Here is an 18315-nt window from a genome sequence, read left to right on the forward strand (position 1 = left end):
TGTTTTCTGCAAACAGATTCTTCATCTGAAGTGTTTGTTAGTAAAACCTGCTTTTAGTAGCTCTTTATGGCAACATCAGGCAAAAAGGACAGAACACTGCTAAAATACATCAGGGGCCTCATTTATTAGATGAACTACAAATCAGGTTTGATCTTCAGCATGACTTAAGTAGAAAACCAAGTAGAAGTAGTTATTTATAAAATCTTATTTTGATGTACAAATGATCTTATCTCAAAATAAAGTCTAGACTTGATAAAAATAATTTTCAAGAGATGTGCCCAAGCCTTTGGTGACCTTTGCATCAGCTTTATGAACAATGTGACAGAAATTATTAATTAAAGGTGTGACAAATTAATAGTGACACACTCCCAAGATGTGTGTTTGTCTCTACTTGTCACCCCACCAAATTAAATGTGTCGCCTTGCGAGGCACTTGGATTCACAAGATCACATGAGAATCCATCTTGTCAGGCTTCAAGTTACCCGTCTGTGTCTGCACCAAAAGCAATGCAGCCAATCAGCATGCTAGGAGGGACTACTGGCAGCTACAGGTGTAGTGTTACGTGTGACGACAGCGAGAAGCGTCCATGGAAGTGACTCATCCCAAACAATGGCGGCTTCTGAAGAGGTTAGCGTAGACACTGTGAAAGCATCAGTTATATCAGAACGGAAGAGAATTTCTTCATTGAAAGAAGAGACGACAATGAAGGCTTTTCTTCATGGAAAACATATTTTTACTCTTCTCCTGACCAACTCTGGCAAGAATTTGATCTGATTGGTCGAACTTACCACACGTTAGATGTGATAGATGGTTCATCCCATCACCTGCCAAGTGTTCTTTTTTGAAAGTGCGTGCCCTTTTCCAAAGAGTTTCTAAGGACGACTTCCCAGCTGGCCATTATAATATATGCTGCCTGATTCAATCCTCTCTTCCATTGCTGTGATGTCATCTTCCAAACACTTCACTATAAACACTATTCACTGTTAAAAAAAAATAAATAAAAAGTTGAGAAAACTCAAAAAAGTCAAAAAAAAAGTTTTGCTGACTTATAATCTTTTATTCTTTTAATAATTTACTTTTCTTCTTCAGATAAACTTGAGTCTTGAATTCTGTCTTTCAAAAATTGTTCACTGGATTATTATCATTATTTTGGTGCTTGAAAATTGAATGGTTGCAATTGAAAACATTATTTATTTTCACTTTAATACTCAACAATTTTTGAAAAACAAAATGTTTCATTTCCAAAAAGATTGTTTGTCTAAGAACAGAAGTAAATTATGTTAACTAACTAATAACTTTTTGGAGTTTATTTCAAAACACAAGACTTTGTGTTTGATACAAAACTCGAAAATTTAGTGAAGACAGTTGCCTTGAAATTATGAGTTTTATCAACTTTCTTTTTTTAGACCAACAAACTCAAGTGAAAAAGTGAAAAAGGTGCCTTGTTTGGAAACTGGTCCCCTGTGATTTTTTACATAAAACACACAAAGAATTCTAGTGCATCTTCTGTTTGAGTTTAAAGAGTGACCTACATCTTCAGTTTGTGTTTTCTGCAGACATTACTACTTGTGAATTTTGCAGAAAAGCAGCTAGTTTGCAGGTATTTACCAACAAAGCCCTCATTTTTGCTGCTTTTTTTTAGGGGAAATCGCTGATTGTAAAGCAGGTACCATCAATACTGTAGACAGATTCATAGCTCTCAGGTGCTTAGGTTATAAATTTTCTTGGCAGAACCTGCTTAAGCAAGGCTTTTTTTGGTCAATATCTTTTATGAACCAAAAGCAAAACCTTCAAAAATGTTTTTGCACAAAACTAAGAACATGTTTCTCAATGAGGCCCCAGGTTTGAGGTTGACTCCATGGAGAACCACTCGTGACTGATCAGCTACTCATCCCTCTCATACAGGACTTCATCTATGAGCACATCATTGGCGTCCACAGGGATTTCCTGACACAGCTGCTCTTTGAAGGCCAGGGCAATGGTGTAGGGCTTTCCTTTGGGGTGTCTGATGCAGCGCTCCAAGTAAGTGTCGTAGAAACCCTTCCCTCGTCCCAGGCGCTTCCCCAACTGGTCGAAACCCAGACCAGGCATCAGGATCAGGTCCAGACCTCCTGGATAATGACAGCAGAATGTCTGACTTTGCCTGTAAATGTGGACAGGTAACAGCCAAACCTTGTCCAACATGTTAAGATCCAGTCGTCTCTTATTTTTCCCATAATTAAAGAAAATTAAAGTATCCTCCTCCTCCTCCTGTGGAATCCACTCTCACACCTACGGTATGGAAAGATACCCATCACTTCCTGTAACTTCCTGTTGTGTAGGTAGAGAAAAGCTAGAAAAGGTAAGGGTGTCCAGGGTCATGCTCATTTTTGGAAAATAACATTTTAAATGCTAATTTCTAATTACTTTTAAGTGTTTATCAGCCTGCACTCCTCTTGACTGCTGTTTTTAAATGAGTGATTGATAGTTGACTTGTCATAACACTGCTTTTTTTTATGAGAAACCATGGCAACGTCTTGTGCAGAGCCTGGTAGTTCTGTTGTTTTGAATACTGTTACATTTTCAAGAGGAGTCCTGGTTTAGGACACAGAATGTTGCTGGGATTGTTATGCAGTTAGTTATGGACAATAGTGGGTTAGGACCACTTGCATACAATATAGGCACATGACACATTTACTAGATGGAGCAGAAATTTTTCCCAGATGATGAATTCTAATGTCTCTGATGGTCCTCTGATTTTTCCTCTCACACCACCATTGAGTGAATATTTGTGATTTGTGAAACAGTCTATCAGTCATAAGACAGATTTCATGGATGGCTATGAAATTTGTTACAGACATTCATGTTCAACTCAAGTGTAAAGCTCCAAATGCACTAAAAGCGTCCGTCTCACATTTTGAAGTAGACCCATTGTTTTAAATGGCAGAACACACACTAAAAGCATCCTGACACGCGTCAAACTGCCTTGATGCTCTCACTCTGAACTTGAACTTGAATTTTGAGCGTCAAATGAGGACTAGAGCTTTTTTGTTTTTGCTAAAGCTGCTCTACATGTTTGGGCGGAGCTAAATGGAATAAAAAAAGCATAGATGTGAGAACCGAGTGTTGATGAAGCTGTAGCTCCACCTGCACCTGTGTGTGATATAAAGACTTTTCATGGTCATGAATCATGTTACTGTACACTTCTGTGTCATGAGATTGTTCTACTCTAAGTCCCAATATGTGTACTTTCAGTTAATTAATTACTCCATGCTGATTAATCAGAATTATGAGAGAGGACAGAGACGCAGCAGAGAAGAGGGAGGGACAGGAAAAGTGTGTGTGAGGTGTTGATGTGATATAAAAACTTTTCTTGATCAAGAATCCTGATGTTTCTCTACAGTTGTGTGGTTTATACACTGCAGACTGGAGTGGTGACAGACAGGCACTTGCCTCCTCTATAAAACATCTGTCACTGCATTGCATTATAAACCATATAAACCATAATGGACTGAACTGTTCCTTGTCATCTCTTCGGTGTATGTTGGCGTTCAGTTCGCTGTCTGCTGTAGTCTAAAACATCTCACTGATGTAAACTGTCAGAGTGAAACTAATGTTAATCATCCTGCCACAGGTTAGTAATTATACAGCCTGACCTGAAAAAAAGGTGAGGATTCTTCTGCTCAGATTTTATTAACAATAATAATAATAATACTAAATAAATAAATAAATAGCGCTCGTTTCTGTGGTTCTGTGGTGTTGGCTTTTCAAATCTGGAGCCTGCCAACCTTTAGTGCATTTGAGTCTTAATACTCCTGAGGTTTACCGTTTATTATATGTTTCTGATTCACCGTCTAGTTGAAAATAATCAGTGTTGTGAACAAATGCACTAAAAGAGCACATTCATTGAACATGCTCATGTTTCTGGGGAGCAGTAGTTTCTAACTACTGAATGTGAGCATTGTTAACTCCTGAGAGACTTCACAACAATCACATCATCAAATGATAAAATAAAGTGCAATGCAGACTTTTTGTTGATGTGATATAATTTTTTGTTGTTTGATTCAGTGGTTTATCAGTGAAGTATGAACTACACTACAGGCTGAAGTCTCTTACACCAAATGGATGCGACACAAACAGCTACAGACACAACAAACATGTATAAGTTATGTTTAGACTACTTTCTCCAATCTGCTTGGAAGATGCTTTCCACACGTGCAGTAGACACATGCAGACACGTGCGATTGTCTACAGGATACACATAGTGCTCTGATGAGGAAATCAACGTCACATGGACCTCTGAAGACATGGAAAGGATATTATCAGCTTTACAGTGAGAAACAGACAAACATGTTATAGGAGTGTTTCCTCTATGAAACATGTCACTGCACTGCATTTTATAAACTGAGATGAATTGGCAGTCGGTCATATTTCCCTCACATCCAGGTGCTGTGTCTTCAAGGTCATTCCCCTGGAGTTCTCAAAATCTGTCATGTACTTGTGTCGCTGCTGTGGCTGCTTTGACACACAGGATGTTGTTGCTCACATTTGCTGTCTGCTGTCGTGTAAAATGTTCTCAAATTGTTGTAAATTGCTGTGAACTTCTCTCTTGTTTTTGACTGTGAACATAGTTAAAAAACTGAAAACTGTGATGCATGAACTAGTTCATTTTACTCTCAGTGGACTGAACTTTGTGCTAGCTGTGATAAAATAATGGATCCTGGCTCTGATAAACAAAAGAACCATAACTGTCTCCATTTATAAGAAAGAGTTTCCATGATCGGTTATTTTCCATTTTTTATCATGAATAATTTAGTCAGGGAGAGGAGGGGAGTCTGCTGTCTCCCAGCAATAAACACATTTAACTGTCTGTCATTATTTACAAGTTTCATGTGAGATATCTGCATAAATTTTCTTCCCCAAAAACATTAAAGCTAATAATTATTCACATTTCTTTCTATTACAAAGCTTTCTGATCATAATCTGTATTATAAAATAGTGAATTTACAAACTAAATACCAATAAATGCAGACTTAAATCATCAATAAATTTAAAAATCGCAATCTGCTAGTAGAAAAGGCTTGTGAGCATTTAGCATCTCAACAGTGACGTCCACTGCAGTTCAGCTGATCTGTATACAGCAGGAGTACAGAACACAGGTTGTTAATAACTGTACAGATGTTTGGCAGCACAGTACTGTTGTAGGTCTCTTAAAATAAACTGCCAGAGGTCACTGTGAACCAATCTCATTATCTGGACAGTGCATATATGAGCAACTACAAACCGCAGATCATCATGAATCATCACAGAGCTGTAAAATCTGACTGATGGTTGATCCAGCTGTGCCACCGTCACCACAAACGGATGTCGCTTCAAATGACGGTTAAGAAGAAAAGACGTCTCTTTTCTCTAAAGATGTGTTTCCTCGTTTCCTCTCTCATCGCCGCTGCAAAAGACGCACGGCGAGGGAAACGTGGATGCAATTAAGGGAAGAGATGCACCCTCTGTCTTTTTGATCTCCACACATTTTCTTTGGGGAATATATATCTTTGTAATCAAAATGTGACAATTAACTCTAAATTAACCAGCTAACGTCAGCAGCTGCTGCCCTTGACACCATCTTTTCACTTTGATGCTGAGTACTGCAGCGAGCTAACAACCCCTCTAACCAGTTAGCCAGCCAGGTAGGAAGCATGAGCAACCTCGTTAAACTGAGTAAATATAAGGCTCTGTTCATATCTGGTATTAACATGCGTCCTGACTGAATCAAGGTGGACAGCTGGACAGGTGTGAATGCACTCAGGATGCATTTGGGATCTGATCACTCATACCACACTCAGTCTGCAGTGTGAACGTAAATGTGGCCTGGGTCACACTGAAAGACCTCCTCATTAAGTGCTGTTTCACTGTAATGTAAATAACACATGGGCTCTCTTACCTGCAGCGCATGTTTGTGAAGACAGTAATCCCAGACTCCATTAAAAAAATCAAGCTACTTTGAAAGCTGTTGAGTGAGGAGGCACTTAAGAAGCTTTGTGAAATGCTGTCTGCAGCAAATGCTTAAATATTTGGGCCTTCTTGTGAATTTGGCAATAGCTATAAACTAATTTAATGTCTTTTTTTGTGGTAAAAACATTGTCCATTTGTCCTAGAGAGCAGCAGTTAAAAACAACAGCACATTTTGCAAATGTGTCTATTTGAATATAGAGTGGGGAAGTAATAGACAAATGCAAAACATGAAGTTGTTTGTTTCCTTGTAAAACCACATCATGTTGCTGCAACGAGCAGACAGGAGAGAGCCTCTGTGGTGCACACTTTTACCTGCTCTGACTCTGATGTTAATGCCTTTCTTTGTTAACTGTGATGTGAAAACATCAGATTTCCACACAGTCAGAAAGTGTTAAAGTGTGCGTCGTCATGATCATTATTCATTTATAAAAGCCCTGCAGACCACAGAGCGTCTCTCCTGCTGGGCTCCTGACAGCACAGGTAAAAATTTGAGGCTCACGTAGGATGATGAGCGGCACTGAAATAAAAAGAAAGGAGTAAATGGCCAAATGGATAGTAATGGACATTAATCGGACAATAAAGCCCAAGTGTTTATTTGCGTCTAGAGCAGAGAAGTGAGACACGATCACACGTGGTCACTCAGGACACATCTGGAGATGCACTGTAAATGTTTTAACGTACATACATAGGGCTGTCAACTTGTGATCAGATCATCAGGAAGCATGTTATTACCAGGTCTAACAAGGCTTAAGATTTTAGTTTCTGAATCTGTGTCCTGTTGTTCTAGTTAACGGAACCTAACTGAATAGACTTAGTCACAGTTATTGAGCTTTATACTCATGAGTATAGGGGCATGTGATTGGCTGACAAGTGAGTAGGCGGGGTCAACACCACCACCATGAAAATTAAAGTAACATGAAAGTGGCATGAAATAAAAGTGTTATTGGGGAGAATGCCATTGTGAAATACAACATTTTGAAAAAGGAAATCTGGAAATAGAAATGTCTTATTATTAAAAAAATAAAGTTTATAAAATTCTGTTATGAAAACAAGGATAAAATAAGACGATAAAAGACTGAGTTTAAACTATTTCACAAACAGTTCTCATTTATAATAAGATTAAGATATATACATATTTTACACAAATTATTGATGTGATTATTTAATTAATAATTATTTAATATTAAGCACATTGGGGCTCTGTATATATTACAACTAAAAGCTTCTGCAGTAACAGATCAAACTTTGATCGCTAAATAATCTACAGATTCATTCATTTCCCCACTGCTCAGCATTAAAGTTCATGTAAAGTAACAGTAAATGTGTGTTCTGAGTTTGCCACAGCTCAGAAATGTCTTATTAACCACACAGCTTTGGAACACTGTCTCAGTGTCAAACACCACCACAAACCAAGAACGACCTGAAACATGGACACGTGTCCAGACGTGTTTGAGCCACCAGAGCCAGAGGACAGTGACAGGATGGTATTTTTTTGTCTTCTGTGTCAGGTTGTTGGAACTGAAGTGAGCTGAAGTGAACTGCTGAGCTGATCTGGACTGGGAGATTCGCTGAAGGTATGTTCATAACTGATTATTCATGTGTTGGCTCATGGGTCTTATATATCGTTGGGGGACCATGGCTCCAAAACGACACCAAGCCACTTTACAGGTCCGCCCAAAAAATCCTGAACACAGAAATCGTGAACAACAGTTTAACGGTCTAACTCCACAATTCAGTACTACACAGTTCTGAGCGTTTTCAGCATCTATTTTCTAACATGTATAATGTTTAGAAGACAAACTCATTTTGTCCTTTACAGAGACACAGCCCTGTTTGAAACATGCATGCTGCGTGTAGAATGTTGCAAAATACATGCAAGATATAGTGCTAATATAAGCACTGCAAAAAGGTTGTACATGGCTGGATCAAACTGCTGAGTGAAGTCATCTAGCCTATAAATTAAAATTGCATTTACACTTATTGTTTAATCAATGGAAGGTGCTTGTCAGTTTTATTTACAGCCTAATGCAGATAGCTTATTGATGAATATCATCTTAAGATTCAATCTTTTCATTAATGGTATCATATTATCATATACATGACCTGACTGAATAGTGAGACAAAACATTTTGTGGATGAGGTCAAAGTTTAGAGGTTTAATGGCCTTTTAATATTGTCATTCTCGGCTGATACTGAGAAATGATGGCATAAAGATCAACTGCAGTCAGTCATTAGCTTTGTGATTATTGTAATCAAACCTGATCCTCTGGGGCAATCTCATACAGGAATAACACGTTTTGGTAAATGCAGAGGTCAGACTGAACAAACTCCATGGATGAGTAACCATGCACACAGTAGACAAACCTCTTTAGAGGAACAACAGCTCTATCTGCTGGTGGATCTACTGTATGTCATCTTGTTCTGGATCACACATCAGAAAAACGGCTGATAAAAATCAGAACAATCCCTTTTTGTTAAAACTGCAGAGAATCAAGATTCAACTGATGAGGCCGATACTTGTATTTTTGGACTGAACATGCAAATATGGTATCTGTCGCTTACAATGCTGAAAAATAAATAAACTGGAATATCAGTCAAAAAGGCTCAAATCGGATTTACTTTGTATTTATGAATGACTGATAACTGTTTTCTTAAATATGTTTTACACAAAAACAAGTGTGGAGGTTCTATTTCAACACTGGGGGGATACATATTAATTGGGGGGTGTCGGGGTCATCCTCCAGGAAATGTTGTACAACAAAAAGTTAATTTCCTGCATAGCAGTTTAGGATGGAATTTTTATTTATCTATTTTTTTTAGGAAAACCACAAAATACAGGCATCAGTGGGGACAATGCAGTCAAGCAAATATTTACCTAAATCATCTTCTAACTATTATTTAACATGGTTGTGTGAATTTATAGGTCTTGTGTCCCACACTGTACAAATCACATGCTACCATTCTTTTGACTGTCTGTACAGCTGCTGTGTAGCTAATGCTAAATTCATTTGTCTGCTGCTGGCTTAGTTAGCTAGGAAGCTTTCATTATGGGCAGGCAACATTATCTTAAGATAAGTTAGCAAACTGGCAAAAAACACTTGAAAAATATCTTATCTTATAGCTCATTTGTATCAGACCACCTCCTTTCCCTTCTGTCTCGTCTGTGGTTATCAAAACTTGCTTCTTTTCCCTGTTTTACTGGACATCACAACCTTTGCTTTTTACATGCTTACTTCCACCACTTACTTCATCTGGACACTGTAGTCCAAATGTGCCCCCCCCCCCCCCCCCAAAATCTATGCCTCTGCACAGAAAGGGACAGTTAGAGACAAAAACACCTGAATATCACTCACACTTAGTGCTGTGGTTCTCCAGTTGTGCCTCACAGTTGGGGTATTTTATACTGTGACCTGCTGATCAACCACAGACAGATTTCATTCTATACTATAGGTGATGTTGTGTGTTTGTGTGTGTGGGTGTTTACCTGTAGCCAGTGCTTCTTCTCTGCTGCTGTCGTCTTCAGCGGGCTGTTGGATGTTCCAGGACGTCAGAGGCAGCGTCTCCATGTCCTGCAGACTGTGGAGCTTCAACATGTCCATGTGGTTGCTGCCGGTCTCATATCTGGGAATGAAGCAGCTTTTACCCCATTTAAACACGTCTTTGATGATTTCCTCAGTGCGCACTTCATCATCCATGCTGAGAAACACCGCGATCCGCTTACAGGACGCATACTTGGGGTGTCTGAAGAGCTAAAAGCAGATGAAGAGGAAGGGAAACTTAAAGTCAGTGTCAACAGAAATAAATCAATCAAATTACGATTATCATCTTCCATGACAGACTCACCAATAACAAAGCTTGTTCTTCTGTGTTAATAACATTAGTGCTACAACAACCGTTAAGCGATTACTAAATTAATCGCCATCAATTCTGATAAATGATTAACTGGGTTGAGTGAATTTTTAAAATAAAAAAACATCAAAATTTTCTGACTCAAACTTCTCAAATTTGAAGATTTTCTGGTTTCTTTGGACAGTACACTGAATATTCTTGGGCTGACACAAAACAATTGACATTTGAGGACATGAATGTAGACTTTGGGAAACACTGACTCACATTTTTCACCATTTTGGACATTTTATAGACCAAACAACTAACTGATTAATCAACAAAATAACAGAGATTTATTGATGATGAAAATATTTGTTAGTTGCAGCCCTAAATATCATCTGCGAGGTATCATTAGGCCTGGGCAATAAAACAATAGTGATATGTATCTGCTGTAGACACTATAAGAAAACTGCTCAATAAAATGTGCCATAATTTCGCTTAAATTCAGGAAATGCAAACTGCCATAAACACACATAGCAAATATGCAATATCATATCCCTTGATAATGGAGCATGCAAAGAGCGACATGCACACAGACTATCGATTACACTTGTAAGTAACAAGTGTGTTGTTTGATTGCACCATCAACATGTGACACAACAACAGAAACAGTGTGAAGTGACAGAGTGAGTGCAGACCAAGAGGAAATTGTGAATAAAAAAGGTCAGCTCACCAGTATGGCAGCTGTTTCTGTTGTTGTTTTTAAGTTTATTAAGTCTATTACCCATGTGGCTTGATAAATAAATGATCATAAGTCAAAAGATGAGCTGTGTTCATGGGGTCTACATGCTGAATCAAATTGTATTGTATTCAGGCTTACTACTGTCTGTCTTCATCTAAAATGTAGCCTTATAGCCTATCAGAAAGTTAAAAAGTTTCATAAATCTGGTTACAACAATATATGCATCCTATGTAAATCCCAAATAAAATGAAAATGACCTTCATCTTCCTTCAGTACATTCCACAAGATGAGAATGATGACATGCATGCAAAAGAAATAATTCAGCATTTTATTAAACTTTACTTTTTCTAAAGCAAAAAAAAAGGAATAATGCCAGGGGATCAGTACCGCCAGAAACAAATTTAAAAATAAATAAATAAAAATAAAATTTTGATGGCTTTATTATTTTGAGGGTATAGGGTCATATTAAAACATTGATTAGATTAGATATTGATTATAATTAGACCTATGATTCTGATCTATGACTTTGCAAGTAATGTAATCAGTTTAAGTCTATTACATCTATTACTTGTGTGCCTTGATAAGTAAAGGGGTTTAATTCAAAGTAAGGCAGTGAAGTTTAAAATAATTTTGTCCTGGTTTTTATTAAATATAGAACATTGAAAATTAACAATATAGGGACAACAGCGATTAATCAATGATGGATTAATTGTTGTTGAGACTTTAATCGATCAAGTAAAATTTATTCAATACATTATTACGATCCGAAATACAAAATAAATGTAACAATATTTTATGAGCATGCTCTGCATATTTGATATTCAAGTATATGTGTATTATACGTAAGCCTTTACATCTTTATATGACTCATTGGTTATTTAATGCTGTCACAGAATATGCAATATGTTGTTTTGGAAATAAAGGTTTGATTGAAGGGGAAAAACACATTTGGCATTGTGTGGTATAAACCAAAATTTTATGTCTTTTTAATAGTGATTAATTAATTAATTGATCATTAATGTTGCCAATGATTGATCAAGGAAAATGCCTGTAATTTTCAACCCAAATATCGACTGAAATTAAACATTTTATTGTGTTATAGCCTGAAACTAATGTTTTCAGTACCTTCCCAGAGCTCGCAAGGTGGAACACTAACATCATTCCACAGCATCCACACCGACAGGGCTGCCTGCACACATTTAGTGTTCAACAGCCTCATGTCAAAGATATTAAAATAATAAATAAAATAATAAATAATAAAATAATAAAATAATAAAATAATAATCTTTTCACAGCAGCTATTAGACATGAAATAGTGGGGTAAAGCCAGATGTTATCAATGATATTAATTAAGTTTCTGTTCCATTCAGGTCAAACAGGGTTAGAGTACTGCTGTTGTGCATACTGGCTCACTGGAAAGGCTTCACTGCAATAAACGGAATGACATCTATGGTATCAGCTATGGTATCAGCTATGTTACCCTACTATTTAATATCAAAAAGGCTGCCACGAAGAATGTATATTGGCCCTATTGATCAGCCAATAGATTAATCAGTCTGTTGCTAATCTTTAAATTGTGAGTGCAAACGTGGTAAAAATTCCTTTCTTACCATGATTATTTTACCAACTGTTCATATTAACTTTGATCAGGATTATTTAAGTCTAACCTCATTCCTAGAAATCAACAGAGGACTCTATATATAGGCTATATTTAGATAATATTTAACGTGACTACAGTTACCCAGGCCAGATTCAATGAAAAAATATGACAACTTAGGTGTAACTTTAATTATCAGCAGTTACATAACAGAAGGGATGCGACTTAAAACACAGTGAGTATAGCTGGACAAATGTATCGATTCGGCATGGTTTATTAAGACCAAAATCCCTTGATTCCAATCAACTTCGGTCGTGGGTCGATGAGAACCCTTGATTTGAGGAACTCTCGCGGTGAATCCCCATTCCTCATTGTGTGCTTTGAACAAACTAATGTATCATGTTTTATAAAGTGACAACGCTGGGGTTAAATGTGTCAGTACGTTTAGGGACAAAAACATTTGGTTATGATTAGGGGAAGATCGTGGATTCTATTTAAGTAAACACTCTCGCGAGATCTTTCGCGGGTCTGGGGTTACCATTCTAAACACGACCAAAAACTTACCCCTGTCAGCGCTGGCTGACAACATATGGTTACCTCCGTAAGGAAAGCAAGACTGCATCTAAATAAGAGCTTCATTTGACACTAGGTGTACGCCGAATTGAAACATTGGAGTTCATAAAAAATATTCGGTCACGTTCAAACATTTAACTACCGTTAAATGTCTTTAACCATGTCCTAACGATCGTTTTATTGGAATTTGCATTGGCGTTCACTCCTGTGTGGAAAAGTGATGGTGGGTGCAAGTTTTTCTTTCATCACTTGGTCCCAGCTAGCAAAGCTGACAGCTAACTGTATGAGTGATTTGAACACCTTCCAGTCGCTGTTAACTTTGCCTTAACTTACCTTGTGTGAAACCACTAGAGACTGTCGCTGTTTCTCCTCGTTACTCAACGCTGCAACCCGTCGCTTTATTTCTTTCCTCAGAGCCTGTTTTGCTGCACGCAGGGCGGCCATTCTGCTGCCTTTAATTACGTTTAATAAAATTAGTAAAAATGATTTAACGAAGAGCTCTGTGAAGTGTGTTCTGCATACGAGTTTCCTTCGGTTGTTGCACTGCCAGAATCGATTTCGACATCTGGAGCGTCTTTGCTTCATGCAGCTAGCTTAGTTAAATATTAACAAGTATATCAACACATGACAAGCGCTGAAAAAAGCCAGTAGTGACTGTAAATGTAAGAAATTAGGGTGCACAGTCTGACAGAGGCTCTACAGTCCACACTGCAAGTAACCTAACACTACACCGCATGTCCGTGACGTCAGCTATATGCCGGAAGGAAGTTCAGGAAGTAAATGTCCAGTCTGTAGTTTTTTTGAACCGAACTATTACGGTTCACTTTTTTCAGTTTTTATAAAAACATACTCTTTAAGGATGTTTTTCAAATATATACATATATATATATATATATATTACCTCAAGTAAAAAAAAAAATTAAAGCAAACCAAAACATTTCATAAGCAGTATATGTATATATATACATATACTGCTATATGTATATATATACATATACTGCTTATGAAATGTTTTGGTTTGCTTTAATTTTTTTTTTTTACTTCTAAACGTTACCAGAAAACAGCCTTGTCCCAGACAAGAATTCACAACTTCAAACAAAAAAAATGTGTTAAAAGCCTTCAAAGTCTAAAACTAACAATAACTACTGATAACAGCTATTAGAAATATCTTTGTTTTAAAGTTTAAAGATTTCTTATGAAAATTTTGGACTTTTAAAGATATGTCCCAGATTTCCATCAACTCTATGAGATTTTACAAAAATATGATTTGATCAGGCATTAACAGGGTTAGCTATACACTATGACCCCTGTCTCATTTCCTGGTTTAAAAAAGGCCAGAATACTGCTCAAGCACTTGTAAACTTTATATTTTTCCACAAATTCATTAAATACTATTGCTATCAGATGTGTCTCATCCATAACATGTCAACTCTGTAGTCCTTCGAAATCAAAGCTAAATAAGAATTATGGTTTAAAAATGTGTATTTTGATTAACATTTTGATTAAGAGACACTTTAAAAAATAAAATGGTTACTCACTACGACTATGCTGTGAAATGAAAAAATAGAGGCCACACAGTTTGTCATCTCCATCAGATTTTCCATCTGACAGTGTTGTTGTAGCTATTTAATAAAACATTTAATCACTAGGAGGTTGTCAAACAGTTGTGAGTTGTGGACAAAACAAGCCCTTTGAGGACTTGAGCTTTGGGAAACACTGATCAACTTTTTTCATGATTTTCTGACATTTTATGGACCAAACTGTGATTGCTTAAAGGAGAAAATGGTTTACAGATTAATCGATTATGAAAATAATCGCGACAGGACAGACTTGAAAAATAGATCCAAAAATGTGGAGCACACAGACATGCGTCATATATACGAACATGTTTGGACCAGTTTTGAAAGTGACAGCATGGTGAATTCATCAATTAATTGTTTTGACTTTGATTTAAGCCTCTTAAATGTGACTGTTTTCTGCTTTCTTTACTCCTCATTCACAGTAAACTGAATATCTTTGGTCATTTTATATTGAGGTAATCCAAACCAATAATCAAGTTGCATCACTTAGATATTTTGATACTTCGATTACATTACTCACTACATTTTTCTACAGGTAATAAGTAACTGTATCATAATTTTTTTGTTTTTATTAACACTCCTAACTCTAGATTTTTGTATAAATAGTTCAAATTGGCTCCATCTCAGCTTTCTACAATTTATTCACAGTGGACATTTTTTTTTTTTTTTTTTTTTGCAGAATGAGATTTTTTAGAACAAGTTAAAGTAGGATTGAAGTATTTTCACACAGTTATTTTTATCAGTGCTTTTACTTGAAAGTTTTGCTTAGTCATTTAGGAGGCTGGTTTGCATTAACTTTCAGAGGTCTGGATGAGGGTGGATACTCCAGGCAGCATGTGATTGGCTGTGCAGTGGAAGGCGGGCCTGTCCAAAGTTAAACATCTGGAAACACTTTCTGCTGCTGCTGTTCAGTCACTCAGTAACTCAGTGAGGTTGAGTGGAGCACCAGTGCTGAAGACAAGATGTCCTTCATCAAAGTAGATCCCACGTCTGATTTCTCCTTCTACAACCTCCCTTATGGAATCTTCTCCACACCTGATAATGTAAGTGCAATAAGTTGTTTTATTCTTTTTCTTTTAGATTTGCAAACAGAAACAACTTTTCATTGATGCGCACAGAGGAGTGTTGTCAAGTCAGACACACTGAAGACTTCAGGCCAAATTTTCAAAATCAAACCTTTACATAGATTTATTCTGTGAGGAAAAAACTGATCTTTTCTAGGAACCTTGTATCAATCATTAATGTTAGTGTACTGAGGGATTCATGCAAAACGTGTTGGAGTGCAGAGATATCAAAGGTACACACATTCTGTACTCAAGTACAAGTACAGAAGAAGTACGAGTACTGATTCAACTTCTTTAGTCAAGTAAAACACGCTCGAGTCTCCCTCTCTGTCTGCTTCAGCTTGTAGCGTCTTTTACGTTTTCGTCTCTTTAAATCTTTAATGTTTTTTTTTTCATCTTGTCATGTCTTTTATGTTGTTTTTGTCTTGTTACATCTTTTACTTGGTTTACGTCTTGTTCAGTCATTTTTGTCTTGTTATGTCACTTTTGTCGTTTGATGTTACTTTTTATTTTTGTCTTGTTACTTCTTGTTCCGTCATATTCATCTTGTCACTTCTGTGTAATTTTAGTACTGTTATGTATTGCTACAGAATCTTTGTCTTGTTAAATCTTTTACATTGGTTTTCGTCTTATTATGTTGCTTTTGTCTTGTCACATCTTTTACATAATTTTTATTCTGTTACATCCTGTTCTGTCATTTTTGTATTGTTATGTCATGTCATGTCATTTTTGTCTTGGTACATCGTTTTAATCGTGTTACGTTATATTTGTCTTGTTACATCTTTTATGTCATTTTCGTCTTGTTATGTACTTTATGTCCTTTTCATCTTGTGTATTTTTACATCATTTTTGTCTTGAGACATCGTTTTGTCTCGTTAAGTCTTTTATGTCATTCATTTCAACTTGTTAGGTCTTATTACCTCTTTACTGTCATTTTCATCTTGTTATGTCTTTTATGTGTTTTTATGTTGTTTACATCTTGGATTAAAACTAAAGCGAAAAGCCTGTTTTGAAAATGTAAGAAGTAGAAAGTACTAATATTTGTGTTAAAACGTAGAGAATAAAAGTAAAAAGTGGTAAAATGAACACTACAGTAAGTAGAAAGTAAGAAGTACATTAATAACATATTGAAAGCTATGAGTAAACCGAGGATCATGGTCATTTTCACTCTCATCAGGAAACCCCGAAAAACATTCTTACATCAAACCAACCAAAACAGCATTAATAGAATGCAACAAACTGCAAATGCACAAAAATACTCAAAAATTTGCTGATGTTAAAGCGAAGACGGTTCTACCTCAGATGATTCAGTAAATTTGTGGCTTGTTGGATGAAACATTGAAAACTTAAAAGAACATGAAGAGAACCACCTGATAGATGGAGGTGTCCTGTGGATCCTCCTTTGTTGTATCAGAGTGTGTTCTATGTCCACAGACCAGGCATCGGGTTGGCGTCGCCATTGGAGACCAGATTCTGGACCTCAGTGTGATCAAGTCTTTGTTTCGGGGGCCTGTGATGTCCAGACATCAGGATGTCTTCGACCAGGTAAGTTTAACTAGAACATAAAAGAGGCACTGAGACTCAGTTTATCTTTTGAGACAGACATAAATCAGATCTTCTGTGCAGATCAGGGTTGGGACTGATAACTTTGAAATGCAGTCAGTTACTAAATACAGATTAAACAGCAATTTTTCTAATAGTTACATAATCCATTGGATTACAAAAAGTAATCTAATTGGAATACTGTTTATTACTTAAGAGTCAAATATTGAATAATCATAATCATAAACCATAAATATAAACTGTTTCTAACAGGGACAAAATAAATAGAATTATAGTATGAAATACACATTTACAGTATGAGATCAGAGTGATCCTCATTGCTCCTCTTCAGATATGTACTTGTCTTTCCCTGCATAGCTCACTGTCTGATCCTACTGTTTTCTGCCCAGCCTGAGAGGCTGTTACACAAAGATCAGCCTTTTGTTACTAACAGCCTCATCTATCCCATCATAAAAAAAAACACTGGCATATTTTTCTCTGCTTACTGGTAAAAACAGTGTGAATGAATTTATTTTCACTGTGAATTAGAAGTAGAAATAAAAGAAATGATCAGACGGCCACTTGGCACCCTGTCAGAGGCCAGATTTGGCCCCAGGTTCACAAGTTGAGTATCACTGTTCTATACTTTTACACAAGATAGTTTCTATATTATCATTTTGCATTCTAGAAATGTCTGCTGATTGTAAAAGGGGCTGTTTTATGTATCATATTTTAATTATTCTCTGTGTCTCTCTATAAGACCACACTGAATGCTTTCATGGCTCTTGGTTATGAGGCCTGGAGGGAGACCAGGAGGACCTTGCAGGTGTTGCTGTCAGCCAATGAGAGCACGCTGAGAGATGATGTCAGTCTTCGCAGCAGGTCAGTGCAGTCTATGCAGTATACAGTCTTTCATGCTGTAATCTTCATCGGGCTGCTGCTTTTTATACCAGTGCTCTGGTCACATCCCAGTCAGTGAGTCACAGCAGGTCATTTTCATCAGCTGTGTTACACTCCACCCAAAGGTGGCCCTAGACAAACAGCACACCACAATTAACCCAAATAATGTGTAGACATCTTTAAAATGACCAAATACATTGGATTTATTAACGCAAAATACAAATAAAGATACTAAATCAAGATAATACTAAATTAAGACAAACTAATCCCAAGGCTACCAAAAGGCCTATAGTGAGAACAATGACTAAATACCAGTCACACAAGAAAAACATTTAAAGTTGAAAGTGACAACAATCTCGCATTTTAACAAATTACTACTATATTATTCATTGAAATAAAGTGTAGTAAATGGAGAAATGAGTGCTAATTACCAAGGCTGTATGTTGCAGCTAAATACACAGACCAACACTTTAGAGCATGTTGATTAAACCAGATTGCAAT

At 36.8% G+C, this 18315-nt stretch overlaps 2 protein-coding genes across 2 annotated transcripts in view; one reads left to right on the plus strand and one right to left on the minus strand.

Moving 5' to 3' along the window:
- Positions 1 to 1296: 1296 nt before the first annotated feature.
- Positions 1297 to 13466, minus strand: mthfs (5,10-methenyltetrahydrofolate synthetase (5-formyltetrahydrofolate cyclo-ligase)). The gene is made up of 3 exons (XM_084722228.1): positions 13062 to 13466; positions 9473 to 9737; positions 1297 to 2111 (listed from the first exon to the last, which is right to left on the minus strand). The coding sequence occupies exons 1-3, from the start codon at positions 13311 to 13313 to the stop codon at positions 1885 to 1887; spliced, it is 744 nt and encodes a 247-aa protein (XP_084578354.1). The 5' UTR covers positions 13314 to 13466; the 3' UTR covers positions 1297 to 1884.
- Positions 13467 to 15105: 1639 nt separating this feature from the next.
- The window catches only part of fah (fumarylacetoacetate hydrolase (fumarylacetoacetase)), a 32043-nt gene continuing 28833 nt past the window's right edge, over positions 15106 to 18315 (plus strand). Inside the window, exons 1-3 of the mRNA XM_084722217.1 lie at positions 15106 to 15351; positions 16807 to 16917; positions 17675 to 17796. Coding sequence (XP_084578343.1) covers positions 15271 to 15351; positions 16807 to 16917; positions 17675 to 17796 — 314 coding nt within the window. The 5' untranslated portion in view covers positions 15106 to 15270. The remainder of the gene's footprint in view (positions 15352 to 16806; positions 16918 to 17674; positions 17797 to 18315) is intronic.

This window comes from Lutjanus erythropterus, chromosome 1 (assembly GCF_056507025.1).
Source record: "Lutjanus erythropterus isolate fLutEry1 chromosome 1, fLutEry1.hap2, whole genome shotgun sequence".
Taxonomy (NCBI): domain Eukaryota; kingdom Metazoa; phylum Chordata; class Actinopteri; order Lutjaniformes; family Lutjanidae; genus Lutjanus; species Lutjanus erythropterus.

Excerpts from the sequence above, each read along its gene's own strand:
- mthfs (XM_084722228.1), bottom strand. The coding sequence starts at position 13,313 with ATGAAGCAAAGACGCTCCAGATGTCGAAATCGATTCTGGCAGTGCAAC. Across the intron at positions 9,738-13,061 it reads CTCTAGTGGTTTCACACAAG|CTCTTCAGACACCCCAAGTA; the intron begins GTAAGTTAAGGC and ends ATCTGCTTTTAG. Across the intron at positions 2,112-9,472 it reads AGAAGAAGCACTGGCTACAG|GAGGTCTGGACCTGATCCTG; the intron begins GTAAACACCCAC and ends GTCATTATCCAG.